The sequence below is a fragment of the Sus scrofa genome, chromosome 8 (genome assembly GCF_000003025.6).
Source record: "Sus scrofa isolate TJ Tabasco breed Duroc chromosome 8, Sscrofa11.1, whole genome shotgun sequence".
NCBI lineage: Eukaryota > Metazoa > Chordata > Mammalia > Artiodactyla > Suidae > Sus > Sus scrofa.
Genome location: NC_010450.4, coordinates 136,559,314 through 136,580,934, shown reverse-complemented (window position 1 = coordinate 136,580,934; position 21,621 = coordinate 136,559,314). Strand labels below are relative to the sequence as shown.

Below are 21,621 nucleotides of genomic sequence, written 5' to 3'. Positions count from 1 at the left end.
AATGACTAATGACATGGAGCCCCTTTTTCTACACTATCCAGCTGTATATTTTCTCCTGTGAAATGTCCATGTGTTTCACCATTTTCCCTGGGTCATCTGTCTACTTATATTGCTTTGTCGGGTCCTTTATAGATTCCGAGTACGAGTTCTTTTAGGTGTATTACAAACACTTTCTCCCGGGATGTGGATTTTTGCCCTGACGTTTTCTTCGCAGGCTAAGTGGGAAATTAAATAATCTAGTAACTAGACTATGGGCCTTTCAGGTCCCTGGTTTCAATGACCTTTCTGTGCACAGTTTTCACGGGGTAACCCAGATAAAGAGCTGAAGCCTGGCCAGTATGCTGATGCCGGAGACAAAGTCGAAAAAAAAAAACAAAAACAATTTTAATGGAAAAAAGAATTGGGGGGTTTATTAAAATCAAAGTTATTGAACGATGGGGGATTCTCTGGCTTCGAACTGACCTTGACTCAAAGGAGTCGGGTAAGTGGTAAATGGCCTCATATTTCCTGAGTACCTACAATGTATAGGACAGCTAATCATTTATCATATAAACCAGGATATTTTAAATAAGTCATTATCAGTAATTACGGCAAGAAAACAGACAGAAACTGGCAGAACCAAGGCACAGCGTCACCCCATATGCCCTATGTGTACAGAACGAGTGGTCACCGGCATTAAAATCCCCATGATGGCGGGAGAGCAAAGTTTATACACGAGGCTGATAAGGCCAGTGGGTGATAAGCGCTCCTAGGAACACAGGTGCTCAGAAAATGTCTCTGTTTCTCAGGCCACCCTCTGGTCCTCCTGACGGGATCATCTGATTTAGTCTCAGATCATGTATTTCCGTGATGCTTAACACACAAGCTGCCTAAGCACTTTCCAAAGCCCTAACTTAGACAAATATCTCACTTTAAGCTCTTAAAGGTAAATGTTCGGGGAACGTTAGATACATCTCTCGCTTATAAGCTTTTATAGATAAATAATCAGACAGGGATAAACTGACTAAATGTATTCCATGAATTCTTGTGTGCTTAAAAAAAATTATACCGACTTGTACGGATGTTTTTACATAAAAGCATCCTGAACATTCTGAAACAAGTCTCGCTTAAAGAGTACCGTTTTCATGAACCAAGCTGCATTATTTGTACGTTTTTAGTGGCGGCATTTCACAGGACCTACAAAAACAAGGGACTCACAGATTATTGCCATCAAGGAATTAAAGTTGCCGATGTTGAAACACTCCCGAGCCACGTCAATGAAATACTCGATCATCCTTGCTCGGTGCTTCTTCTTTACAGGCTGTAGAGCAAATGGAAAGGGAGGGCAGTTATCCGACGTGCGGGCCGCAGAGGTGAGACCCGAATGAAAACACCCTACAGGGAGCTTGAGCAAAGGCAAAAGGCATGTTCTCACCATGCAGATTTCCGTGGCAACCAAGTAGCTGAGGCGGTTAAACCACTCCACGTAAGCCTCCAAGCTGCGTGTTTTCTTCCGTTCACTGTAGCAACTCTAGAGAGAACGTCGAGTGAGCAGATGAGTTGGAGGAAAAAAGGAGAAGCCTCTCGCTCTCGTCAGACGTGGGCCTTTACTCTCAGTCTGGAGATCAGGAAGGCGGCCCAGAGGGCGACGGGGTGGGCAGCGACAGGAAGTGGGGGGGCTTGGAAACCTATTCTGCGGCCGTCCTGACAGGGCCCTTCTCCCCCGGGAAACGCAGCTGCTCAGGGTGGGCACTGCCCTCAGAAGCACCATTCAAAAATAAAAGGGGGCTCTTGGCTGCCTTCCAAAACAACCCGGACTCATCAGTGAACACCGACTGGCATCCACCCAGCAAGGAGACGCTGGGCGTGCAGAGGGCAGGAATGTTTTCTCTTAAAACGAAGCTTAGGACAGAAGTTTGGAACGTTGCGTAGAGAAACGAGATGCCTCCAAGGCAGATAAACGTTAGTCTCTACCGTCCTGGTCCTCGGAGGGCAGGGACACGTTGTTCACAAGCGAGACGTTAAGCTCATCTGGCAGCTCAAGGTCAAGTCTGCACAGGCTAATCACACCCCTCTTTCCTTCCTTCCAAACGAAACAAACAAACAGAAAAGGCCACTAGCCTCCTATTGCAAAATCTAATCTTCTGCTTCCTGGCCGAGTGAAACTATTCTAAGGACGGAACACAGCTGCTGCCCCTCCGCCCAACGGGGGGGGGGGGGGCTCTCAGGAGCGGGTCCTGTAGACTTTGCCCAATAATTTGAAAGACTTCTGAAGGTCAGTGGGGGGAAATTTTCTTCTGTGTGTACACCGATTTTACAGTCCACGCGGTCTTTACGTGTGGGCTGCACTCAGGCAATAAACCTGTCAGGAGGGATTTCCCTTGAAACAAGAGGCCTTAAAGACCTGTCTTCAGAGCCCCGGGTGTGTCTCCTGCCTTCCCGGCCCTCTTACGGTTGAGTCACACACAGAGCATTCTCCCCAATTTGCTTTCTGGCTTAGTCTGCTAAAACCATTACCCTTTTATCGCCTATCTTCATCGCTACAGACGCCTGCGTCTACTTGCTTATGAAATTTCCCAACAAAGAGGAAGAAGAGGCTAAAAGCTGGTGAAAGGGTAAGAATATTGTCAAGGAACTTGGATCCCAAGTTCGAGAAAAATGCAACGAATCAGTCATGGCTAACGAAAAGGAAAAAACCCTTCTGATTATTTATTTATTTACTATTTATGTATCTTTCTAAGGCCACAGCTGTGGCATATGGAAATTCCCAGGCTAGGGCCTGAATTGGAGCTGCAGCTGGCAGCCTACACTACAGCCACAGCCATGCCGGATCCATCCAAGGCCTGATGCCTCAGCTCGTGGCAACGTTGGATCTTTAGCCCATGAATGAGGTTGGGGATTGAACCTGGGTCCTCACCGATATGAGTCAGGGTCTTAAGCCACTTAGCCACAGTGGGAACTCCCTAATTTTAAAACATAAACCAAAACTGTTCCAACCTCCATCTCTCTACCCACTATCATAGGTTAAAGAATTCCACTTCCAGTGTCGGGCTGACCGCTAGGCAGACCAATTACCTTGTCATTGTCCAAAGGGTCCTTCTGCACAAACGCCTGAACGAATTCTTCTGGGCCAATATAATTCAGCCTCTCCTGAAACACAAACGCAACAGGTCAACGGTATTAAAGGCAAGGAGAAGAAACAGTCTTTCCACTCCATCTAGTGACGCTACCCTCCTTTGTAAACGCAGCCGGTAAAATGAGCCTCGAACCCTCAGCGCCAAAGTCGCCATCCGCAAGGTCTGAGCACAGGCGGTTTTCTGCTCGGGTCAACGCCACACCCAGCAGAGGGGGAAAGGCTGAGAGAGCTGGGAAAATTAATGAGGGGGGGAAGACGAGCAGGGTCAATAAACCCTTTGCTCTTCAGTCTCGCTAAGTATTTATCTTCAAGCAAATTCCCAGAATCCCAGAGAGATTCATACTCAAATGTCTAAACAACACACGTTCCAGCGATTTCACAGACTGCTTCCCACTTGGGTTAAAGCCTCCCTTGAGCTGCCTGCTGACAACACACCGCCCGGGTGCCGAGGCAGAGCGAGTCTGGGTGCTAAGGGACGAGGACGCCAATGGCCTCACCAGCTCTATGTGAGTCAGCTGCTGGGCCAGCGTGTAGGGGTCACTGCAGATGGTGAGGACGCCCCTCTGTATGGACTGTGGCTTGGCCTTGAGGACCGTGAGCCGATCTGTAGACGTGGAGCTGATTTTTGCCAGGATCTCCTCGTACTGGCTGAGCGCGGCGAGCTTGCGGATCAGACACTGCATCATCTGCTGCACATTCTTCCTGTACGTCTGCCAGGGGATAAGCAAAGGGTTAACGCCTCGCCCGGCGGGCCTACGGGCACCACGGTGCAAACTCTGGGCTCCAACGATGTCGCCTTGATGTTGGAGAGAAGCACCTTGACGAGGGCAGTCGGCGCTCCCCTCCAACACGTGAACAGAGACGCTTTCACACAAGGTATCTTTTCAGACCTGTAAGAGTTAGCTCTTTTCTCAGGAGGCTCTAGACAGCACCATTCGAACTGGGCCAGGACAACACTGCAGGGACGTTTGGATGAGCCGGTACCACAGGAACCACATACGGCCAGTGTTCTCCGAGCTGACACGGGAATGTACTGGTTTTCCTCTGGTGGGTTCCAGTGCGGTCATCTCAAGTCAGAGCATCCTTTTCCTAACACTTTTTCTTTAGGGCCACCTTCCTCACTGCCCCACTTTCATCCTTCCCAATGTCATTGGTGCACCAAGGGCACAGACAGCTACCTGTAGAAACACACCAGTACTTCCCGCTCACCCCCCAGCTTCCTGACTTCCACGTGTAACAAGAAAAGCAGCGGAGATTCCCTTTGGTGTCTGATCTCCACTGGGCTCGTGCCCATTTCCTCCGCATTCGTGAGGCAGTGCTAACAGCCACCGCCAACCTTTACACTCGGCAACTCCCCCGTAATGCTACCATCAGCTGCCACTTGCTTGTTACCACATCGCGCTACAGCCACGACACGTGAGAAACTGGTTTTAAAAGCAGTGTGTGCAGTACAGATAAATGTCCATCTCTTAACCTTTCAAATAGGTAAGCCCAAGAAATAGCTCCACAATCAACCAAGCCCTAGGGCACAATGGTCATGCTGTCAGGTAGGCAGTCCTTCCAGGTCGGAAGTTGCCAAACGCACGCTTCTCCTTCTGGGCAGATTGTGATGCCCGAATCAGAGAGGCGCGCAGCCTGCTTCAGCGCCAACGTGTCCTTAGGTTAAAAGCTCCAAAGGGGGACGGTCCAGCGAATTTACGGGTGAAAGCCCTGCGCTCATGCGTCACTGACTAATCAGCTCCTTTTCCCAAAGTACCACAATATCCTTTTCTGAGATCATCTGAACATGTTTACAGAGCTAATCTGGTTTACCGGGGCATGTTACAAAACTTCCAGTGAACAGACACCGGCACACTTCAGCCGAGGAAAATGACAAACACGTCCGGAAATGAGCAGGGCTCCAAAGGCACACACAGCCTCCTTTCTTTCCTTCGTCTCTGTCTGGTGTAGACTCACCGAGTTCTGTGAACCGGTCCATTCGATGGCCTTTCCCCCTCTCTATAGTCACAGACCACCCTAAAGTCACTAGTGCGATACCCCAATGTTTAAAAAACTGAGCTTTCAAAGAACCTGTCTTCCACGCAGCGTTATGGGTATCCACGCAAAGAGAAGGCCTCTTTTTTGGGAATTTGAAGCAGTGAAGCCGAATCGAGGGCTCTTTTAAATCTCTCACTGGGGGTGAGCAAAATGGGTGAGGCGGGTTGAAAGGCGGAAACTTCCAGTTACGAAATACCTGAGTTGTGGGTTGTCAAGTACAGCATGGCGACTACAGTTATTAGAGTTGTATTGTGTATCTCAAAGTCCCTAAGAGAGCAGATCTTGAAAGCTATCACAAGAAAAAAATGTTGTCACTATGGAAGGTGACATGTTCACCAGCCTTATGGTGATCATTCTGCAAAATATACACGTACTGACTCATTACGTTGTATACCTGACACTAACATAATGTTACAGGTCAATTATACCTCGATAAAAATAAACTGAAAATAAATTCCTCATCCCCACTTCCCTTGCTTTTTCTGCTTCCATCCGCTTGAGTACATTAACAATCTACAACTTTGAAATGTCTCTTTGGTCGTCTGTCCTAAAGGTCATGATAAATGCTCCCCAAGTGATTCTGACATGCAGCTAAGTGTCCGAACCAATGCTCTACTAGCATATCCAGAGAAAAATTCCTATGATACCTTTTTAAAAAATGATTTTTTAGGAAAGAGGTAGAGGAATGCACCGTGGAGGACTCAGCTAGTGAGCAAAAGCAGCAAAATATAAACGGGAAATGTATGCAATAGGATGCAGGGGGGTCCTACATCCTATTCAAACAACAACTAGTCTGTGTGTGCGAGTGTGCATGTGTGTGAGAGAGACAGACAGAGACAGAGACAGAGAGACAGAGAGAAGGAATACATATGCATGTGACCTCTTTTAAAAGTCTGCTGCTGCCATTTGCTTCCATTCGAGAAACCAAGCTTCAAGTTGTTGAGTATGCTTCCTTACTGAATCATGGATGCTAAATATGTACTTATTCTTTTTTATAACTTCCAATGCCAGTGACAGTAATTACCTGGCAAATAAAGACCAGCCCCTTAAGGAAGAGAAAATTGCATTCTACCAACTGTAGTCATCTGTCATGTGATTCAATCATTAGTTTCATTTCAGGTTTCTTGCAGGCAAGTCCCAATAAACCTCTTCATTTTGGGCAAAGCCCTTGGGGGGAAACATATTAAGCCATATTATGCGGAACTGTTCTGGCAGATTCAGAACTCAACTAAATTGTATATAGGGCACACCTGGAACCACTGACTGCCAAAAAAATCCCTACAGTCCCAGGCAAGAAGCAACAAGTTCCAACCCAAGCCCACACTCCTTCCCGTGAAGGAAGATCATTTTTTTCAGTGGAGGGAAATAGTTCTTTTCCTATTCCAGGAATTGATTAGCTTGTTCACGCACGCACGCATTCATTCATTCAAAGGCTCCTGAGTGCCAGGCACCGGGCTAGGACTAGGAGTTAAGGATGCTGTGTGAACACAGTACAGAGACACGGCATGGAGTTTGGTGGGGAAAACGAGGCATAAGGAAAGTAATCACTAATCACAGGATGCTAGGAAGGAGTTGGGGGTGACAGCCAGTACTGAGGGGTGATCGTGGTTGGGGTGATGAGAGAAGGTCTCTTTGAGGAAAGATCCCTGAGCACAGGACAGGGAAGGGGCCTGCCAAGCACAGAACTGAGGAAAGAGCATCTGCCACAAAATTTTAGAGCTAAAAGGGACATCAGTCCAGGGAAGTTGCCTCTACAATTGAGAGAACTGAAGAAGCAGCAGGGCATCTGGGGGGCTTGCCAAGCACTCAGATCAACCAGCTACCAAGTACGGACCCAATTCTGAACGCTGGCTAGAAGTCGCCCAAGGAACAGCATCTCCTGGAAAACCCAGCCCCATCAAGGCAGGTGACATCTCTCCACTCAAGCCCTAGATGAATCAAGCCCTTGATTAGGCTAGACCTGGCTCATCTTCTCATCTCCTCTTTTTACACTCAAAACCAACTGATGATCACAAAGTCTATCGAGGATTTGTTATTACACAGGAGGGCTGAGAAGAAGCCCAGGCACAGGCTGTTTGGACCCCTTGCTTGGTGCCATCCAATTCTTGAGTGGCTTGATCCTGTTAAAATAAAGGTGGGTCCAATCTGGCTAACCCTGATAGAAGGCGTCTCCCTCGCCGATTCCCATGACAAGAAGGACAGAAAGCCATCTCAGCCTTTTGTCTGAAGCACATTTTTAAGGTGTTGCTTTTGGGGGAAAAACAAGCCCAGTCATCATTTCCACCTTTTAAAAAGGCAACAGAGGGAAGGGAAGCTGACGGCCACATCAAGTACCTCAACACACCCCACCTGAGACGCAGCACTGCCCGACTGGGGCTCGGCTTCACGGAAGACAAAGTCCCTAGGGTGCCGCTCATCTGTTGAGCAGCTTGTCATAAACGTAGGTCACTGAGCCAGCGCGGGTCCTGCCAAGCAACGCGCTAGCTTACTCTTGTGAGATAAGATTTACTACAAAACAGGGATGCTTGACATCACGCCTTTGTGAGTGAAGGACCCACCCGTGCCTACCTTGCTAGAACCCGTCACACGCAAACTAGCAAAATGATTGCAACCGTCATAACTTGCAAAACGACTCAGGGAACCCCTCACTCAGCCCTGCAGAGCAACCAGCATTCCGTATGGGGTCCCCGGGGACACTGGAAGGGGTGAGTCCCTGTGCATGAGAATGTCATGTCAGAAGCAAGTGCAAATTTTTCAAGTGCTCATCTTGTACAGCTTTAGTCTGATTATTTGTTTTAAAGTCAGGGGATTCTGGTGAATAAAATGTATTCACCAGAAGAGACAGGATAGACACGGTGTCTTGCTGCGCGAACTTGACAGCACGGCACTGAAAGAAGGATCTCCCCCAGGAAGGGTATTCGTCATGGGAACATGCGTTTTAAGACGAATGAAACAAGACATCACTGCCGCTGCCAAATGCTTCATCCATCCTTTTTCTGGGTGGAAAGTGCTGTAGCTGTGCCTCAGTAACATGTTCCCGGGAGCTGGCCAGCAGCAGAGAAACTACAAAGACACCCTTGCCCAACAAGCCTCAACACAGAATACCAGCCCTCCAGCCCTCCAGGCCCGCTTCAGAGGATAACCCTGAACTTGTCCGAGCTCATTAGCTCTTATCAAAAGCTCAATTGAGGGAAGCGATATTTATGAAAGATTATCAAACAGGCTTATTTTCCATCTCCCCCTAGTGTGGGTGCTGTAGCCTTGAATCAACTTTTGGGCAGGAGACTTGCATCCTTTATTTTTTATTTTTGTCTTCTCCTCTCCAAAGGAACTACCTTTATCATGTATATGTCAATTACTTTCAGCCTCAGGTTTAGCATTTGTTACAGACACTATACACAACGGCTTCTACAGCCTTGTTCACAAAGTCCTCATGGGAAAGTTTTTTAAAATTTCATTTAATTCAATGCCGTGAAGAATGAGGATGCTTTTCCTCTCCTTTTCTTTTCTTTCTTTCTTTTTTTTTTTTTTTTTTTTTTTGTCTTTTTAGGGCCACACCCACGGCATACGGAGGTTCCCAGGCTAGGGGTCGAATTGGAGCAATAGCTGGTGGCCTACACCACAGCCACAGCCACGCGGGATCCGAGCCGTGTCTATGACCTGCACCACAGCCCACGGCAACGCCGGATCCTTAACCCACTGAGCGAGGCCGGGGATTGAACCCGCAACCTCATAGTCCCTAGGCGGATTCCTTTCTGCTGCGCCACGACGGGAACTCCCTGCTTTTTCTCTTCTGACAGTAAAAATCGATTGTATTTCCCCTTCACCTGGTGCTTACAGTCAAATGACAGCAATCTTGTCCTGTTCTACTGGTTTTGTTTCCCCTGTTCCATGGTACAAACTATTTCTGATTTATGAATAGACGACGTATCATCTGTTAATACGTAAATATGTTATTTTACACTTATTTATGTTTATATCCACTAATGTGGTATTTATTGTCTACTTTGCCAGGTCCAGCCTTTGGGGAAGGCAGACGGTACATGCAAATGAAGACAAACACATATGTGCAACGCGAATCCTGTGCATGAACTGACATGAACGAACCCCCAAATTAATCACATGAAACTCCAGATCACATCCCTTTGAAGCGGTACTGTATCAGCCCCCTCTGACACACCAGACAGACCAGCACGCTATGGAGAAGACCTGCCCAAAGGCAAAACAGAAGAGAAGCAGGGAGATTCTGTTGCATAATTAAGCACCACCCCCCACTAAGACTCTGCCTGGAAATTCCAGCAGTTGCACTCAATTCAGTTTTACCCACCTCCTCGCCACTGGCTATTTGGTGGGCCAGGTCTTTTAAGTTTCTCATCATTCTTTCATCCCGAAAATCATAAGGAAAGGTTTCTGTCCATTCCGTCAGGAGTTGAAGAATTTTGGGTGCAATTTTTCTTATTTGGCTCTAGGGAGAAAAAGCAAATGGAATTCTGTGATAGCTACCAACCAAAGAATTACAAACAGTGTCCCTCACTGATAAACTTCTAGTGCAAAGTCTCTGGGGCTACAGAAGCTCGACCCCCCCTCTCCCACGTCTGTGCCACGTGCTACCAACTTAAGGCAGGATCTAGGGTCTTCCAGGATGCTAGATGGATACTGTGTTCTTTATATACCATTCCCAGTTCCCTCTGCACAGCCATGAGACCATGGGCCTCAGCCGGACAGTAAATGATGGTTACCTGAGGAAATGAACTGCACAGAATCTAAGTCCTAAAGTCACCAAACCCAATAGGAAAAGAGGTCAGATTCAAACCATATCATTACCTTATCCCCATCAGGCTCACTGAGTCGCTGGTGCTCAACACACAAGTGGCACACCTTGGCCATCAGCTCATACGGATGCATGAACAGCCGGGAGCTGAGCAGGAAGGTGAAGATGTAGGTTCTCTGCGGCAGGAGAAGAGACGCACGGTTACCCCACGGTTACCCCACGGTTACCCGCGCTCTGGAAGCAGCACCTGTCCATGTGGTATACGCCCTACCTCACCAAGTTCTCTCATCACAGGTAAAATGGGGCAGTTTCAAATGTGAGGCTTACTAGCTGTGAAACAACCTAAAATGGATTTCTCCTCTACCTCTTTTTTAAAAAAAATCTTTATTGACGTTTAATCGATTTACAATGTTGTGTTAACTTCTGCTGTTCAATACAGTGATTCACAGGCGTGTATATGTGTCTTTTTTCATATTCTTTTCCATTATGGCTCATCTGAGGATACTGAATACAGTTCCCTGTGCTGTACAGGAGGACCTGGCTGTTCATCCATCTTATATTTCATCGTTTGCACCTGCTAATGTCAAACGCCCCCCCCAGCCCTCCCCCACCCTCTCCTTTACCTTCTGCTGTATCTTCGCCCTTAAATGATACTAACAATAACACAAGTACAGGGTGAGTTTAGGGACTAAGTTATTCCCAGCACATGTTTACATCCAGCCTCCGGGAACCAGGATACCAGAGCAGATAACCGAGTCTAGTAAAGAAGAATGCCATTCAGCCCCGAGAGAGAAATCGAATTTAAATATACCACCTGGACAGAATCTGGCTCTGTGTCCAAATATTACGGGAACCCAATGGAAACCAAAAAACCACCCAGCCCACATCAGCTCAGAAATTCTCCAGTGGGTCCAGTCCGACACACTGGAGCATTTGTGTGCTGGTGTCAGAACTTTCAAAGGCAGGCTTTCAAGTAATCTGTTTACTTGCTCAACGGCTGAGCAATGTGATAAAACACATCACACGCTACCCTTTTCTTTAACCACATACCATCTCCCAAGTCAGTCTGAAGTAGTGCTTACTTGGTATAAGAGTTTCAGACGCCCAATAAAAAAAATTCCATAGGTTTTCCTCCGCCTTAGGCGCCTTTTGTCGCTCGTAAACACTTAGAGCGCCGAACAAGGGATGCCTTTGACTTTTGATTACAAGTTTTCCCTGTGCAGCAGCATATTTGAAAAGGCTTTGTAACAAATCACACAGAGAGAGATAACTCAGGGAGAAGCATTCTGGTGAAGGACGGGGGCGAGTGCAGTCTCTCCTTCCCACACAGGCCATCGTTACACTCATAAAAGCCCCCAGGAATCCAGTGTTGGGATAGGTTCATGAACTCTTCATCCACAACTAGCCATTGCAGCCACTCCACAGGGGAAGGGGGAAGAAGCATCACTTGACCCGGAAACAGAAAACCCGGGTGCGACTGCTGATGCTGGAACGGAGACCCCGTGCCTATTCCTCAGCTTTCTGAATGCTGAGTTTCTTCTTTCTCGCCTCTTGGAAACTGCTCTACAGACTGAGACAACGCAAGCCAACTTCCCAGCTTACAAAGTATGAGCTATACACACGTCAGCTATCCCAGTAAAACAGAAGCAGGCACGTTATCTGATGCCCCGTCCAGAATAGGACTGCATCTTGAATATAACTCTTATTCTCTTTCCTACGAAGTTTCCCTGTGTAGCTTTACTTTTCTCAGCATGGTGATGGTCTGGGAACCCAAAAAGGCACTAAACATTCGGGGAGCATTTCTATTTAAGGACCAGGGTACAGGCGTGAATCAAAGCTTACAGCTATTTCAATTAGATGGTGTCTGACTGCCTACGATGTGATAATAACCCTGAAACAAACCAACCAACCAACACCTAGGACACAGATGTATCTATCTGGGCTCAATCGTATCTCAAAACACTCCATAATCAACATGTAATTTCTTATTAGAAAAATTCTTAGCAGCCCAGATATAATTCTGCAGCATCCAGGGTCCCTGTCTACTCTACCGAACCTTCTGCTGGATACCAAGGACCAAGGACCAAGGACGCGTTTCAGAGGCACAGGGATACCTACGTCTGGATAGTAGTCCACGCTAGGTACCAGGTGCTGGATGAGCGCCTCCAGAGACCCAGAGAGGAGGTTGTTGTCATGGTAATACAACCCTCCACAGCTGTCCTCCGCAGACTGATAGAGGTTTCGGTTGTAACCACTGCTGTCAAACATTGCTGAAAAGGGAGGAGTCTGAGGCATGCTTTCCTAAAAGGAACAGAAAAGGAAAAAACACGGCATCAGTCACATGCGGTCCAAAACCAAGTGTAAGCACTGATAGGCATCACGCTTTCACGGTCATGACGAAAAAGGCAATTTTAAGACTAAGGTGGGTTCTGCTACCCTCTCAGGCCCATCACGAAGCAGACTGCTCTCTGAGTCCCACAGGTTTGCACATTTTGGATGCTCAAGGCCATCCAATCCAATACCATGAAACACGTGGCTCACAGGGCCCCGTGTGCACGTAACGTCAAGGCTCCCCCTGTGAAGAGCGATTTCACTCTTCACATTCAGCTAGAGGTGGGGGCGGGGGGCTGGATGGAGACTCAGCTTTAAATTGCTTTATCTCTTGGAGTTCCCGTCGTGGTGCAGTGGTTAACAAATCCGACTAGGAACCATGAGGTTGCAGGTTCAGTCCCTGCCCTTGCTCAGTGGGTTAACGATCCGGCGTTGCCGTGAGCTGTGGTGTAGGTCGCAGACGCGGCTCGGATCCTGCGTTGCTGTGGCTCTGGCGTAGGCCGGTGGCTACAGCTCTGATTCGACCCCTAGCCTGGGAATCTCCATATGCTGCGGGAGTGGCCCAAGAAATAGCAACAACAACAAAAAATAAAAATTAAAAAAAAAAATAAATTGCTTTATCTCGCCGAGTCAGACGTTATCCTAAGGTGGCAACACGGAGGCCTTCGAAGTTGGTCGGGAAGAATCACCGAACACGTAAGACTGTCGGACTAGCGCTGGGCACGCTAGGAGGCAACCAAAACGGAAGGTGGAAAAAAAGAAACTTGGAAAGAGGCCTAAAGTCACAGTGGACAGAAATGTGTAGAGCAAGTGTGTTTATAGATGCGTGTGTATATCAAGCGCTTTCATGCTGAATCCCCAGCTGTCGCTGGAAGATGGGATGCTATTCATTTTCGCCCCTTGGGGTCAAATTCTTTCGGGTGCAGGGCTCCATAAAGCCTCAGTTCTCAGTCAGCACGCGGGCTGAGCAAGCACTGAGCCCTGCATCCTCTCTATCCGTGCTCTCTGCAGCTCACAAAGCCCCTGTGAGAGGGTGCTCAGTACGGGACACCGGACGGAGTTAAGGACAGTGGATTCCTGGGGACGGCGCTCCCGGTCCCAAGAACAGACTCTCGGTTTCTGGCAGCACGTCTGGACAGTGGGAGCTTTCAGGAGCTGCAGAGACTGAGGGTTTCAGAGGCAAACAGTGAGGGGAAGCCCAACTCCAGGCCTTGGACTGACAGGGACAGGGCGTGTGGAGGCTGCAGGGAGACACAACCTGGCTAGTCCCTCTTTTCAAGATGCTGCAGAGAGATGTGCATCCGAATGGGGGAGCTGCATGGGGCCTGTCTGAGACGGCGCATCCGTCACTCCAAGCACATCTGTTCCAGCTCCTGCTCCTGGAGCCAGAGCAAAAACCCTTCACGGTCACCAAAGGGGAAAGGGAGGTAGATAATTGAGGCGTTTGGGAGGAAGAGGCACACACACGACTACACATAAAAGAGACACACAACGAGGACCTGCTGTCAGCCCAGGGAACTGTATTCGGCATCTTTTAACAAACTCTAATGGAAAATAACCTGAAAAAGACGAGATACATACGTCTACACAACCGAATCGCTTTGCTGTACACCTGAAACGACACGATAAATCAACTATACTTCAATTAAAAAAAAAATAGCCACAGATGGGAAGAAAGTGACTGAGAAGCACCCCAGGGAGCCTTGCACTACCCAGGTCATTCCTGCGACTCTCCTGCTTGGACAGGACGGCTCACAGTGGGCAAAGGATCAGGAACCACGGGATGTAAACGGGGATACAAACACCCCCCCCTTTAGATGTGAGACTCTCGGTTAAGTAAGAGACTCGATGTTAACACTTTACACGGCAATGGACAGAGCGGGTTTCTCTTCAAGTTGCCAGTTTTCTATGAGTAATATTTGCACATGGACTGTGCTTGGGGGGAAGGAAAACAGGAGTCTGTCTACCCGGCCCCCCGAGAAACCCCAAATGTCCTTAAACTGGGACACTGGGACCTGAGATAATAAACACCTCAGAGTTACTTCCTGCAGCCTGGAAGGAACCTCCTGTCCAGATGTGGTTACCTGCCTCTGGCTTTAAAAAGCTTTCGACAGTTAAAACCACACAGTATCCTTGGGACCCAGGGTAACAAGTGGTACTAACTCCATCATGCCCTTGAGTTGGGTTTTTCTCCCCCTGACAAAACCATGAATTTTCCTTGATTTCTCCATTGACTCACTGCTACTCAAATCATCCTGAGAAAGTGCTTTGGGGAGATAGTAGGCCAGGATTTGGGAATTTTAGAAAATCAGAAAATGTGAAAAGTTTAAATGGATCATAGAACTCAACTGGTCCACGATGGAAAATGGATTCATTTCACTTTCTGCCTGCAATCGATCCACGATGGTTGCCCAGAGGCTGGGGCTGAGCAGGAAGGATTCCAAGACTGAAACTGGGTGAGGAGCAGGTCCTAAGGGATCATCAGTGACTGGGAAACAGTCCCAGAAGCAGCCAAGGCCTCAGTGCCAGGGCAATCGGGTCCACTCTGCTCTGTCCATCAGCGTGTGAACGGATCCCTTGGGCAGTGAGGTGAAGCGACCGCGCTGGGACCACACAGCCACGAGGCTACAGCACCAGTGAGCCCAGTGGAACTTCCCTGAATCTTGCAGAAGGAGCTTCATTCTACGGACGGAGAGGCAGCACTAACCCACAAAACAGTCACAGGTCAATCAGAGTTCTCTTTCAAAGGATCAGCACCAGAGGCCACCAAGTATTTGCACTTTTTTTTTTTTTTTTTTTCCTTTTTAGGGCCACGCCCATGATATAAGGAGGTTCCCAGGCTAAGGAAGCTGCAGCTGCAGGCCTACACCACAGCCACAGTAAGGCCAGATCCTTAACCCACTGAGCGAGGCCAGGGATCAAACCCTCATCCTCATGGATACTAGTTGGATTCGTAACCTGCCGAGCCACAGTGGGAAGCCCCAAGTATTCGTCCTTCTTAATTATTTATTCCCCTAAAATGGATAAGGACTCAGAACTGAATGAGAACCCAGATGTAAAGAAGCCCTAATCTGGGACTCAAGGGCTGTGAAAACTCCAGAAAATCGCTTACCCTGTCCTCGCCCCCAGGTACGTTTTCATTTGGGAAATCATTTCCAGCTATGCTCATTCCACCCCAAAGTCTAGCGATAACAAAACTACCAATTTTCCTTCTAGCAAAGTTAGAGTCTTTTTAGAGCAATGGCCGAAGGCTTTTGGATTGTTCCTTGGAAATGTTCACAGGAGGGAGACAAGATCAACACACAGAGGCCGAAAAGCCTGGAATGTGGCTCAGCAGGTTAAGAACTTCACATAGTGTCCACGAGGACGCAGGTTTGATCCCTGGCCTCGCTCAGTGGGTTGAGGCTCTGGCCTTGCTGCAAGCTGCGGGGTAGGTCACAGACGTGGCTCGGATCTGGCGTGGCTGTGGCTCTGGTGGAGACCAGCAGCTGCAGCTCCGATTGGACCCCTAGCCTGGGCACCTCCATATGCCGCCAGTGCGGGCCTAAAAACAAACAACAAAAAACCCTCCAGCCAGGCACCCAAAGAAAATGCTGCCAAATTGCAACTGACACCAACCCGAGATAAGTTAATGGCGGTTTTCGTTTATTATACTAAAACGTCAAATTTAAGAAGAGACGAAGTCACACGTTGCTTCCTGCCTTCCAATTAGTCCCCAGTTCTGTGGATCAGCTGATTGACTTAATCACCAACCACCCTGACTGCTGAACTTGCTGATGGCAGCAACCAACTGCTGAGATTTAAGTCGCTCCAAGGGACCCCAGCCCCTTACTCGGCGCAGTGGACCTATCTTCCCACCCTGCCGTGTACTTTCAGCTCCTCCAGCCTTCCCCTCCGGAGAGGACGTCCTTCTCCTCTGCGAGCCGGCACTTGCTAAAAAGGTCTCCACGATGCCCCGGCCCCAGCTTCTCTGAAGCCCTTCTCAAGGGCGCTCCCCAGAGAAACGCCTACATGCGCAAGGCGTGAGGCCGACTGCTTACAAATGCCTTTCTGGACACTGGATGGACCCTGCTTGGCAGCGAGCCTCACTGTGTTTGGACTGCCTAAGCTGAGGTTCAGAAAAACTTAATAACCCAGCTGGGGTTACATGTCAGAGAAAGAAAAAAAACAGGGCAGGGTTTCAAACTGGGTCTTCAGATGCCAGGTTCAAAATTTATCTCGCCCCGTCATGGCAAACTGCAAAGGGTCTGTTTGGAACTTCTGGTGTTTAAGCATGAAGTGAAAAGCCTGGCGGTCTGTCCCAAATTGTAGGCTCTTAGAATAACTGATATGTTGTACATATTTTACATAAATCCTCACTCCAAAGACGTATGACTGCTACTAATGCCTCTTATCAAAAAGGAACTCTCAGCAAAGTAAGTCAGCTACTGACTGCTGCAACTAAAGCACTGTCCTGTCCAGACAGAGATTTCAGAGACTCTAACATACACTCTTTCTATTTTAGTATCTTTGAAATTGGGATGCATGTAAATAGTTGAGTGATAAGAAAATCTTTTTCATAGGGTGGGGGAAAAATGTAATTGTAATGTATAACCTGACCCCCTTGCTGTACAGTGGGAAAATAAAAAAAAAAAGAAAGAAAATATTTTTCATGCTAACAGTCTTTTTTTTTTTTTAAGCAATGTATGAAATAAAAACGCATCCACAATGGATGACATCTTAAGAGTCAATGAAATACAGTAATATTTGCTTATGCATATGTTACAGAGTTCTGGTAAAAAAATGTGATGAGACAAATGACCAAAAGAAAGACCCTGGACCACAGTATCCACAACTATCTTCTGGACAGTCTCTAGCAAGTGGCCAATCTAACCATTTTCTGGAAAGCTCCACTGCCTTGCGTAAAAGAGGCATTTGATAAACAAGGGGAAAGGTCAGCAGAACGGTCCAGAAAGTACTGTCGGTGAAGCGTATTTTTAAGTACTTAAGGAGATAAACACAGCAGATTTTTTTTTTTTTCTCTCAAGTATCTTTCCTCTTAGGAGTCCCATCAAGAACTACTGTTTGTTCGGTATTACTCAAATCTGAGACCCAGGACTTTAGTTTTACATGCTTCAATTCTGGAACTAAAAAATGAGGCTCAGAAACCTCAACAGTGGCTTGGTTCTTGTTTAAGAAAACAAATTGGTACACTAAGCACTGGACATTGACTCCAGAGAAGCACTTAGTCCAGGGCTCTTAATAGAGTTAATCCTCCAGGAATCAATCATTTGCTGACTCTTCCCCAGGGAAGAAGGGTGGGTGTGAGGCAGCTCCTACCCCGAGCTTCCATTTCCTCTTTTTGAATCCCAGTCCCGTTCCGAGTTCTTCTCAGCTGCAGCAAAACGTCTTCACAGCTCTCGTGACTGGTGTTTTCTGCCCACCGGGTTCTGTCAACTCTCTCAGGGTACACGCTTCTCTACCTTTTCCAGCAAAATCGCAGAACTAGCATCGCCCATGCCTGCCACGGCCTCTTTGGCGCAGATTTGCCCAACCCCATGTACCTGCAACCAAAACTCTGCTTTAGGAAAAAAAAAAAAAACGTTTTCCCCCAAATTAGGACGCGTGACAACATTAAGTCACGTACTGGCATGGACTGGCTGTTAAGTCAAACTTCAAAGTACTTTACTCCTTTGGAAAAGGTGAGATTTCTATGAGATACTTGAAAAAGCTGCTGCCTTGATTCAAATCGCTACCAAGAAGGGAGTTCCCCTTGTGGCTCTGCGGAAATGAACCTGACGAGTAACCATGAGGACGCAGGTTCGATCCCTGGCCTCACTCAGTGGGGTAAGGATCTGGCCTTGCTGTGAGCTGCAGAGTAGGTTGCAGACACATCTTGGATCTGGTGTTGCTGTGGCTGTGGTGTAGGCCGACAGCTGCAGCTCTGATTCGACCTCTAGCTCGGGAACTTCCACAAGCCTCAGGTGGGCCCTAAAAAAAAAAAAAAAAAAAAAAAAAAAAAAAAATCACTACCAAGAAGAAAAAGGCATTGGACAGGTGGCTCACACGAGCAACTCTCACCTTGCAAAGTTGCACTGCTGAGCCAGTTCCCGGAACTCAGAAAATATTGGTTGCCCAGCGACTCTTAATTTTTTAGGGCGATGACAACCTTCTCCGCAATCGGCCCCCAGAGAAATACACCAACGAGTTTGCACAGACTTTCAGAGAGTTCAGAGCCGAGTCGGAGGCACAGGGCTGGCCTGTTCAGAACCCAGAGAGTATCTACGTCCTCAATAAGGAGAATGTGATGCTTGAAATAACACATTCAAGACTGGCTCCTGAGACATCCCGCAACACGGGGACCGTCGAGCCCTGCCCACCCAAGGGCGTTAAAGAGAATTCAAAAGACTCTTCTTTTGCTTTGGGTAGAGATACCGAACGAGGCCTTTCCCCCCCAGATTGAGGAAGCACTTTGGGATGGGGAGGAGGCCATGAGATGATGGGGAAAGGATTTGGGGTTTTCAAACAGGGAACCAGGCTAAAAGAAAGCTCTGAGCTGCCAACATTCGCATACAGGTTATAGGTTCTTCTGGAACGCCTCCCGAGGGGAAGTAAAAGAGAGCCATTCCAGGTATACAAGATGAATGTTCTTTCTGAAAATTAATTTGGTAAAAGCTGAAAAGCTGGTTGACAGACAAGCTATCTTCCAGGGGCAGCTAATTCAGTCACAAAGATAGATCATGCTCTTCCAAGGACCCTGGAAAAGTTCAGCCTGCCATCGATCCAGCAGCAAAGGAAGCCAGCTCTGGGTGATTTAAGGGGAAGAAGAGATTTGAAAGGCATGCCTAATGGTCTCAACCCAACTAACGCACCAGATGAAAAGCTGCCTTTTTCTAAGCAGCAGACCGGGTTTGAACGAGCCACTGCTTCTGCACGATGTTATTTTCGACGAGGCACGTGCATCAGGCGAAGGGGGTTTCAGGTGACAGTTGGGATTGGCAGAGGGCCAGGAAAGATGGGTGTGGGGACCAAACCAAAGCCACTCGTCAACGGCTGTTTGGTAAATCTCTACCAGAACGGCAAGTCAGCACTTTCTTACACTCCGGAGAACGAGAGCGTCAAGGTACGGAGTCGAAAAAAGGAGTTATTTCAGTCCTTGTTTCATCACAGGGTCCCTCGCTGAAATACTTCATCTACCCGATGCCTGTACACGGATCACTATGCTTCTGACTCTGTTCACAGGCTGGGCGTGCGTCCCGGTTGAAAAAAGAGGCATGAAACCCCACTGAGGTAGGGCTTCCTTATCACAGCTGAACTTTGAAAGCATATTTGTTTAGTGAGGAGAGGCTTAATCTAATATCTGGGAGTGAGTGGCCCCCGATTTCCTAGCTAGCTTCCAAAGGACTTTGCCCTTGGCCTCCTCCTGGCTTGCGTCTGAGGTTCTGGACGTGGCCATGAGAAGGCGTCACCGATGCCAGCCTTCCTGCAGCTGGGATCTCGCGCGCCTTCAGCCTCCTTTCGGCGCTGCTGGGTCTCGGAGCACCAGGACTGGGTGTGAGCTCCCAGACGCTTCTCTAAGTGCGGATCTGGGCCGGGGGAAAGTCAACGTTGGGGTTCTGACAGCATCTGCAACACGCTTGCTTTGAGCTGGAAAACCTCGAGGACCATCTTCGCCTTTCTGTCTCGCAGCATCTCTGGAAACTAGACAGGCTCCACCTCTGCTAAGCTCCTAGAAAAAGAGCTATTCGGTTGGGATTACGAACAATACAGAGTAGACAACTCAGAATCAACTCACCCCTTTGGCATGGGAACGAGAAGTCAGTCACTTCTAGATAAGCACGTTCTTTGGAAGGGAGCCCCAGATGCTTAGTGGATTTCACAGTCAAGGGGAAATAATCAGCATTTTTGAAGAAAAAAGATCCTATTTCTCTCCACACTGATGAACTGGTGGCACTTCCTGCTTTGTTATAGGCTTCCGTATAAAAATGAATTTGCATTTTGCTTGGTTTGTTCTAGATGCTACTTAAAACAATTCTTACTCATTCCTAATTAATGGAGGGAGGGGATTCTGACTCAAATAGTTACCACATTGGGTTTCCCTGGAAGAAAAACAAAGCCAAAATCTGTCATCTTTTGTTTTGGGAATATCTTATCAGAAGTTCATTAAAATACAAAGTGACAATTCAGTACGTAGCAACTCTAAATGGGCCTGGAGAATCCCTTAAGGCTTTTCTATCAGATAAATCTTTTTTTTTTTTTTTGTGGGAAGTGCTCACAGAACATTGCTTATTCTTCATGCAAGGTTTTAGCTACAGCTTCCATGCAGTTCCCGGACCTAACAGTAGATAGCGCCACATGCCTTGTCTTTGAAACGGCCGGCGCTGTCTAGCAGAACAGTAGGGGCTGGTTTAGAAAAGTAAGATGAGAACAGTTAGAGCTCTGGGGGAGAATTTTTGAGAAGCTGGTGTTTGTGACAATGGCCTATTACTGAACTTTGGAAAATGGTATTGCTCATGATGCACACAGCTGAAAACATATAAAGCCAGTCAGTCTTATTTCCTTAAGAGTTAGGTGCCCCATCTATGATAATTATGTCATTTTCCCAGAGAAATAAACGTGCTCTTCAGAATAATCAAAATCATCACTATCTAATCACGTGCTGTCAAAAGGAACTTTATGGGATGTTGGAAAGGTCCCTCTTCTGTGCTGTCCAATACAGCAGCCACTTCAAACGTGGCAAGCACGAATTTCCGTTTAATTTAATTAAACTAAGGTTCATATATCCCCATATGGCTATTTACGGAACAGCACTGGCTACAGTACGGAACAGCACAGATATCAGTAGTTGAAGCATCACTGATGCATGCTGGATCTCAAGCCAAATTATAGAATATCCAGAGCATCCTTTACTAAAAGGGGTTCTGTTTCCAAACCCAATTTACCTCAGCAGGAAAACTGCCTGGTACTTAGCGAGGACATTCAGTAAACAAGCAGCGTTTTCTATTTACATTTTATTACGGAACACGCTACTGGGGTAATTTCAGCTTTGGGCTACAAGTTCTTGAAAGACTACGCTCACCCCTCCCCTTCTATTCTTCCCCTTTAGGTGAACAGAAGGCTATCACAGTGGTCTCTAAAGCGCGCTCCTTTCCTACGAGACTAATTCGTACATTCCCTGTATTAAATGGATATTCATACCGGGGCCTCCTAATAAACTCTGAATCCACTGAATGATTGGCAGACAGAGACCTATTCTGCAACGAAAGAGTACACAAACCTAAGAAGAAACGGTTGGCTAAAAGACTGGTTTAAAAATGATGAAAGAGTCACACTGACTTAGAAGGTCCAAACATCTTTCCCTGACTCAACCTTCTTCGCTTTTTAAAGT

General features: G+C 47.5%; 1 protein-coding gene across 11 annotated transcripts in view; it reads right to left on the bottom strand.

Moving 5' to 3' along the window:
* Positions 1-21,621, bottom strand: part of RASGEF1B (RasGEF domain family member 1B) — a 699,030-nt gene that overhangs the window by 14,117 nt on the left and 663,292 nt on the right. For all 11 annotated transcript variants that reach the window (XM_021100308.1, XM_021100304.1, XM_021100305.1 and 8 more), the window contains 7 exon segments: positions 12,042-12,224; positions 9,977-10,099; positions 9,480-9,617; positions 3,613-3,825; positions 3,055-3,129; positions 1,415-1,510; positions 1,198-1,300 (listed from right to left, as the gene is read on the bottom strand). In XM_021100308.1, coding sequence (XP_020955967.1) covers positions 1,198-1,300; positions 1,415-1,510; positions 3,055-3,129; positions 3,613-3,825; positions 9,480-9,617; positions 9,977-10,099; positions 12,042-12,224 — 931 coding nt within the window.